The sequence below is a fragment of the Austrofundulus limnaeus genome, unplaced genomic scaffold (genome assembly GCF_001266775.1).
Source record: "Austrofundulus limnaeus strain Quisiro unplaced genomic scaffold, Austrofundulus_limnaeus-1.0 Scaffold25, whole genome shotgun sequence".
Lineage (NCBI taxonomy): Eukaryota > Metazoa > Chordata > Actinopteri > Cyprinodontiformes > Rivulidae > Austrofundulus > Austrofundulus limnaeus.
In genome coordinates, this window is record NW_013952427.1 from 696,100 (window position 1) to 704,830 (window position 8,731).

The following is an 8,731-nucleotide window of genomic DNA, read 5'->3' on the forward strand; positions in this document are numbered from 1 at the left end:
GGGAAAGAATAATCTACATGGGCTCTTCAGATGAGGTAGTTGCCTGCAGATGTGCATTTTCATTGAAATGCATTGCACCAGGTAAAAAATGCATTTAAAACAGCTGACGTTAACTTTAGATCACAGTTTGAAATGCTCCAGCATTTTTAAAAAGAAAAACAACACGGACACGCTGATTACAGTGCAGGGCGAAAGTGAAAGTAAAAACATGGTGCTGCACACCCATTCAGTAAAGAAACTTAAACACAGCTGTTCTTTCTCCCCTCATATACTGACACAGAGGGTAGAAACAGCTAAATTAGACAGTTAAAACACATTTACAGTTCATAACTCACCCTTGTTGTAACATTCATCCTGTGTTGTCCGCAAGCACTTTCCGCCCTGTTGTGGGTCCATTTCCTTGAAAAATAAAACTTAACCAGGCACTTTGAAGAAGCTCTGCTCTGACGCTGGTAGTCTATGTAGATAATAATGTGGGTTTACACACCCTAGAACCGAACATTTTGACTTCTAGACTTGCATGTTCGGCATGACGCTATGAACTACAAAATCACACAGCGAGGAAAAAAATGGCAGACGATGAAATCCAGTTGGCCGGAAATACATTACCATAAATGGTAGTTCTGAAAAAAAAGTGTGACGAAATAAACAATGAAACAAAATAAGCTACAGAAGATTTTGAACAAACTGAAAAATTTGACCCATAAAAAAATATAAAAATATCTTTGCAGTAAATGGACAGAATAAATAAAGTTTTCTACACTCCTAGACACTATAATTGCACAAAAAATAGTTTATAATGCAAAAAAGTGCATTTAGCATGATATGTCTCCTTTAAGTGCTGCTTCATTTAAGTGTACAACAAATTATGAACTCCAAAAAAATAGTTCCAAATATATTCTTCTTTAGAATAAACAGGTGTGTGTAAAAAGGTTGTTGCTTGCTGTGCCATCCTACTTCACATCAAAGTTTAAAATTGAACTCTAACATAGTACAGGACAGCTCTGTGATGGTGTGCCTAATCAGATTTAAAAACACAAACAAAGTGAAATTTACTCGTGTTTTTACAGCTTTTAACTTTTATGACACGGCCCTTCACCAGCATGCCAACAGTCTGTCACACTTTAAGATGCCTTGCTGTTTGCTTTTTTACCCCACTTCATCAGAAACGCAGCACTCACAATGCAGCTGGAAAAACTACCTACTTTATTGACAGTCTCCTAGCAACACTTACTGAACTTGAGTTCAATTTATTGCCTACATGCGTGCCCTTCTGCTCTGGACTCCATTTACACAGCTCACACAGTGAATGCCACTTTTTGTGTTGAAATATTCACACAGTTTATATACAGTCCTGTGGTTAATATGATATTTCTGCCAGAACAACTGTGCAATGAAAAATGTAAGCTAATAAACAGGTTGATAAAACTGCGCACAAATTCATTTGTACAAGCAGGCAGCACGTCAATCTGGTCAGAATTAACTTTTAATCACTTAGGTGAAGTCATTCAAAGAGCTATCTACAGCAAACATTATTTTTTATAACTTTTCTACAAAAGCTTACCTCAACAGATTTAAAGTATCCCTTGAAATACAGTACCTTTAAGTTTGCAACAAATTGCACAGCTATATTTAAAGAAACAAACATCTTTAATGCACTACATAGTGGGCCTGCTTTGTATATTAAATAAATACATCTCTACTAAAAGGAGCCATATGTCCATCCTCTTGCTAACTGGAACCTACACCTTCCTGGTTGCTTTTCAACTCCTCCAAGGCATAAACAATTAAGTTGTATTGTGTTTGCCAGTAAGCTTCAGCAGTGCTGTTACCGCAGGCGATTTAAACAGGTGAGGAAATTATGTCGATTTTTACTTATCTTAAGTACCAAATACTAGGGCTTTACTGTGGAAAAATGTATTGTGATATAAGCACTTCATATCAATAGATATCAATAATTATTGATTAGTTTTTTGTTTTGTTTTGCCTATTCAAAATAAGGAGCAGGAGAATAAAAATGCTGATTAATACTGTCAAACAGGTGATCTTTCCTCTTATCCATTATTTCCTCTCAAGCTGCACGTATTTTAATGTTGTTTCTTTTTTTTCTTTTTTCTTCTTTTTTTTGAAGCAGTTATGAGGCACGGCGGTGAAACACGAAACTGTTGCTGCACATTATTCAACAAGATGTTGATCGCTGACGAAAGGGTGAGTGAGTTGATGCCTCCAACCTTGCTTAGCTGGGCTAGGTGAGGTCTCCCAGAATGCCGTGTGGTTCTGGATTGGAGTTCAGTGAGATTATCAACAATTTATTGGATGTATTTTCTACTGGTATTGATCACCTGTCTATCACAGTATATATTATTGTTCTATCGCCCAGCTCTACCAGTTAGAGTTTGTCTCCAGTGATCATCATCTTAAAGTGTCAACACTCAGCTAATAAACTAAGAGTCAAAATGACTGCATCATGATGGGACTCAAATAGTGAATGTGTTTGGTTTAATTTATCAATGTTAATAAAAATATTCTGGAGAATCAATGACCTCTGCATGCACACTTCAAGTGAAATTGTGTTATATTGAGTTTTAAAAGGAATTGTGTGTAATATATTACATTGAGAAATCCATTTTTGCTTATTGTTGATTCACAAAAAGAGCAAGTTGAAGGTTTARAGATTAAGACTAAGACAGGCCACACTTATTGACTATCAGTGAGTGATTATGAAGCTTCTTACYTTTTGGGGTGACTGTGAGCACAGTGTGTGAGCTTGGAGACCCGTGGACATCAGGAGGGTTTCTGACAGAGCACGTGAAGGTTCCGTTATCTGTCAGCGTGGCATTGATCAGAGAGATGGAAGCATCACCACGGGCCGGGGTTCCCTGCCATTTGATACGACCGGCAAACTGACCATCCAGAGGAGGAAAAACACTGGAGGAGAAGTGGAAGAACTGGGAAGGGGGAAAAAATTACATAAGTCATGTTTTCCTGATTGGAGAGCAGTCTGAGCAAAACTATAGGTTTGTACTTAAGAAGTACAGAGGATAAATAATTTTTTTGTTTTGTTTTTTATAAAGTGTTACAAAACAAACACCTGAAACAGCACTGATAATGAGTTTGCTTCCTCAGAGTACATAACAAGAGCCATCACTTCAGAATGTAACTTGTGTGGAGCAGCAGATGGTGGTGGCACTTTTGTTTTTTCCCTTTTGGCAAGACTGTTGTTGAGCGTGAAAGAAGCTTTGTGTTCGATCCAGAAAATGTGATTAAAACTTTCAACAAATTACAGACAGAAGACCCCCATTTATAAGGAAAAATTTGCAGATGTTTTTTTTTTACTGAATTTAACATTCAGCTGAACATTTAAGGGAAAAAAGAACTGCATCACTCCCACATGACACTGACCCAGACCTCTTCAAAACACGACATCCAGAGTGTGTCGTGTGCGCGTGGGTGAAGGAGAATGAAAAAAAAAAAACATGGTTTATATACAATGAACACTACGTATTAGAAAACCAAGAAAGTAGGAGTAAAGAATTACTTTTTCAGGATGCATTTTGGCAGATGACTAACAGACTTGAATAAAAATGTATGTTTTTTTTTCCTGAACTGTTAAAACAAAGATGGATTTTTCCAGCTAGTCGAACTGTGTTCAGTTAGTTTTACAAACTATCTGCCTACAGTGGATGTTACAGCAGGATGGTGAGTTTGTTAGACAGCAGGGACTTGGCTAGTCTACATCACAGTTAATGGCCCTTTCACAATGGGTGCCAACTGATGAAAAATAAATTAGCCAAAACCTGGGTGGTCATTGCAGGGTCTTGGTAAGGTCTTCAGGCCAGTATTAATAATGAAGTAGGTGCTGCATTATGTGTGACAGATTCAGAATGTTTTAGAGCATGCACTAAATTTCCATAAATCGTGGTGGTTTATAAATGTGGTGGCAGTGTATCAAGATCTCAGGTGGAGCGCGATGACAGGATGTCTGTGACATGAGGGTTATGCACGAGGGAGTGGCTATACTGTCCACATGCCCAGGCTACAACCATTATTGTGAGAAAGTCATGGAAACCATTTAGTGCAGACCTGATGCCTGAGCTATTAGCATCAGGCCAGTATGGTGTGCTCTAGAGGTCAACGGATACATCAGCTGGCCGATTTTTTTTTTTATTGACTCATTTAAACAGGCAAGTCCCATTGAGATCACAAATCTCTTTTTCAAGGGAAGCCTGGGCCTAAAGGCAACTTATTGTACACACTTTTGGTCGATATATGTTTTTTTCTTGTATCATCATCGGCCGATACATGCATGCCTTCGCCAATCCATTAGCACATTCAGCAGCCATACCTTGAGATGACATGACRGCATACATTGCCACTCCCTCCCTGGCAGAGTGTGGCTGGTAATGTTGTAAGACTGAGAGCCAATAACAACAAGGGTAAGTTTTCAATTTTTAATATATTTTTGACTCTAATTTAMCTGTATCTGCCCTTTGAAAGTCTGTCTCTTTACTCACAGTGAGACATGGAGAAATAAAAAGCAATATCGGCTTTAAGAATCGGCCTACACAATAAAAATAAAATTGGCTGAAAAAAAACAAAACAAACCTGTTTCGGTCAATTGCTAGTGTGCTCTTCTATTGTGTAACTTGTATCCTGTTGTGGTAAAAAAAAAATGTCGTGCTAGGGCACAGAAGAGTGTCTCAGGGATGTTTAAAATAGCAGAAAAAACCTATTTGGCGAGTACTGCATAGATGTGTCATTATGGCCCCCACACAAATTTTTTTTTTAGGTTTGAAGTGATCCAGCCATGTTTTAACAGTGTCATTTGTCCAATGTGAAGAAGGCCCAAGGCACATTTTTTCATCTTACAGCCCACATAGCCCTGTCACAATAACAAATTTTGCTGAACGATGAAGTGTTTCAGAAATAATCGTGATAAATGATAATATTTTTGGAGCCCATTTTAAACTACTATAATGTGGCTTCATAAAATAATTGCAGTCACCCTGAAACCACTTTTAAATTTACAGAATTTAGCTAAATTTACATAAAAAACACAAAAAAGAAACTCAGCGAACCCCAGGTTCGGCACAGTGCCCTAAGGGTGTCGGAAAAGCAGAGACACTCTTCTAGCTACATACCTGTTCATGGGGCTTTTATGCTACAGTGGTTATGAGACTAAGCGCATGGGAAATACCTGACATGACAGTTCACACCTCCCTACACTAAGGAGTAGACAAGAGGGAGGCACGAAGAAAACAAACAAGCAGAAAAATGAAAATTATCGCCCTCATTTAAATTCATCATGCGATTAATTTTTTTAAGAATTTTTTTCTTCTTTCTGCTACCTTTCATTTTATTTGTGTTTTGTATTATTTGTTGTATGTATAGCATTTGTTTTGTTTTTAAATGAAATGAATATTTTTTAATAAATAAAAATTGTTTTATTGCTTATCACAACAGGCCTAAGTTCAAATCCATCTACAGAGATCAATAAAAACATCCAAAATCAAATCTAAAATTATTCTGTTTGCATTTAACCACCACTATCCTAAGGTGCATACTTAAAAGAAATAACTATGACGCTGCCTAACAGAGACCCAACAGAACGTAAGGTTATGAATATAACCACGGTTCCTTGAAGGAATGGATGGAAGTACAACACACAGTTGTATATGGGACACACGCGCCTGACTGAAGCCACCTCTAATCACGTCTTTAGACCGGTGTCGTGGTGACGTTGAACGTCGGGTGACAGGCTCCGCCTTCACCCTATAAGTTCGGAGTCACCAGCGTCATTATTCAGTTAGATACCGCCCTTCACCGAGCCTTTTGTGATGCGGGGCCAACAAGGTGTTGTACTTCGTTCCATTCCTTCAAGGAACCGTGGTTATATTCATAACCTTACGTTCCTTTTCAGTCATTTCACTCAGTACAACACACAGTTGTATATGGGACTTGTCAAAGCGCCTCGCAGAGCAGTATCAGACCTGAGTTAAGTAGTGTGCCTGAGTAAGTACTGTACTAATGCAGAGCTTTGGACCCGGCAGAAAGTACAGAATGAGCCACTGAAGGTGCTGTTACATTCAGGCTGTAAAATCGTGCAAATGTGTTTGGTGAGGCCCAGCTGGCCGCGGCACAAATGTCACTCACAGGTACCCCTTTAAAAAGGGCCCAAGATGTCACTACACACCTGGTGGAGTGAGCTTTAACTCCAAGAGAGATTGGAAGGTTTTTGCTGCTATATGCTAGCAAGATGGCCTCTACAATCCAGTGAGAGAGTCTTTGTCTAGAAAGAGCTTTACCTCTGTGTGTTAGCAACAGCCACAAACAGCTGTTCACATGACCTTACATCCTGTGTGCGGCTGATGTAAGTGCGTAGAGCTTGTACGGGGCACAGAAGATGCAGCCTCTTTTGCTCCTCAGATGCAAAGGGGGGGCGGTGAAAGCTGGAAAGCTCTGTAGACATAGAGCTGTAACTAGAAGGTATCACCTTAGGAAGATACGCAGAGTTAAGGTGCAAAACCGCTTTAGAGTCATTAGTAGAAAACTGGATACAGGAGGAGTTCACTGACAGAGCGTGGAGGTCCCCGACCCGTTTAGCTGTAACCAAAGCCAGAAGCAAAGCAACTTTATATGAAAGAAACTTCAACTCTACAGACTCTAGAGGCTCAAATGGAGGGTCGCAGAGGGCCTCAAGAACCACAGTGAGGTCCCAAGAGGGAATACTGGGTTTAATAGCAGGCCGCAGCTTACGAACGCAGTCCGGAAACATAGGCAGACAGTGCTTCACATCAGCCGGTTCAGACAGGAGATAAAACCCTGCGAAACTCGACGGCTTTTGAGCAGGTGGGGGGGTCGGGCCACTGTACCTCCAGTTTAGCAGCAGCTCGGCGGCACAGGGACAAGAAGGACGAATCCTGGTCCACCCTCGCAGCAGCAGGGGTGGAGTGAGCTGGGCACGGCTCCTCGTCGTCTTCGGACAGACTGAGAACCTCCTGCTCCATCTGCAGAACATCGTCCTCCTCTTGGTTTAGATCCAGTAGAAACGTCACCACGTCACTGGTCTAAAGACGTGATTAGAGGTGGCTTCAGCCAGGTGCGCGAGGGCGCGCGTGTCCCATATACAACTGTGTGTTGTACTGAGTGAAATGACTGAAAAGGAACCAAAATTTTTGTTCAGAAAGGCACAAAAAAACTCATGACGATGAAAAAAAAAATACAAATAACGTTCTTGTCTTTGGGTAGTGTAAAATATCATTAACAGCATAATCTATTGAGAAAAGACTTTGTGTGTCCTTAATGTCCACTGCTGCTTTTTTTCATTTGTAAAGAGAAGTTTTCTACTATAAAGTGAGTTAATTTTTTTAGCTGGTGTGTCAAAACATTTTCAATAAACATTTGTTGATTTATTCTCAGGATTCACCAATTATAGAGCTCCTGCTAGGACCTTCAGAATTAGCAATTTATTATATCATTTTATTCAATTCAGATAATAATCATAGTTATATAATGCAGCTAAAGAGCAGCTTTATAAAACTAAGAAGTCAAATTTATCTAGTTAATTTCTCCRATCTGAAAGAGTAGCCTGACTGAATTTACATTCTTTGCATGGCTTTAGTCTGTTTCCTCCTTTGTTTTCTACATAAAGCATATTGGTTTCAAAATAATTTGATTAGAAAACCAAAAAGCAAGCCAATTCCTTTTACTCACTGTTCTGTATTAATTTCCAGTAAGTTACAGTTAAAAAGTGTGTCTCACTCACAGATGGCATAAATAACTCACAGCACAGAAATATTGAGTCAGACATAATTACATAGATCCATTTTAATGCAAAACCCTAGATTCTCACACAAGCTTCATCAGCATTTAGGAACTCTTCAGGAAAGAAAAAAAATACATGTACAAAATTGTGGTTAAAATGCACATTTCTCGCTTTGGTGTTAAATTGAACGGTTTCTGCAATCAAAACTCATTATTCCTATTAACAGAAACCATCATCTCAGTGATCAATTCAACAGCTTTATCGCAAACAGAGGAAGTTTCTGGATGGGTGCTCTTACCGACAAGCACAGGGACAAATAGGAAACAAAGAGGAAGCTTTTAGTCTCATCTCATTATACAGACAGCACATTTCTGAAACATTTCAGTTCGCCATTAGAAAACACATACATAAACAGAGTGGACCCCTGAGTATAGAAGATAATTCATGCAGTTATTGTATTTGTTCTCCATGTTTTTTTTTTCTCCAGTGTTACTTAGAAAAGATGGAAATTTGAACCTGAAATAAAAATCTAAAATTTATTTTCTTTTCTCAATAATGAAACTCATGTTTAACGGGACATGTCATGCAAAATCCAGGTTTTTAGCTGCTACATGTAAACTGTTGTCTCTAGGAGTACAGGAATGTAGAATTCAGTCTCTCCTGGTGCTGCATAGATATCTTTATTTTCTTGTTGGATCATATTTTTCAATCCGTTCATTTTCTCTAGTTTCCATGACATTTTCTGAGCTATTATGTCAAAGTATTTGTGACTAAACTGTAGAGCTGCCACAAATGATTATGTTTTAAACGATTAATCACKGATTATTTTTTCGATTAGTCGACTAATTGGATCATAAGTTAATTGAATATAAAACATACAGCTTATCACGTCAGAATGCAGCTGTTATTATATAACCATGGTTAGATTTTAGCTATATGCTAACTAAAAATAATTGCTGTGGAAGG

General features: G+C 38.7%; 1 protein-coding gene across 1 annotated transcript in view; it reads right to left on the minus strand.

The window, feature by feature from the left end:
- The window catches only part of mpzl3 (myelin protein zero-like 3), a 29,953-nt gene that overhangs the window by 8,723 nt on the left and 12,499 nt on the right, over positions 1–8,731 (minus strand). Inside the window, exon 3 of the mRNA XM_014004532.1 lies at positions 2,735–2,948. Within this exon, the coding sequence (XP_013859986.1) occupies positions 2,735–2,948 (214 nt within the window). The remainder of the gene's footprint in view (positions 1–2,734; positions 2,949–8,731) is intronic.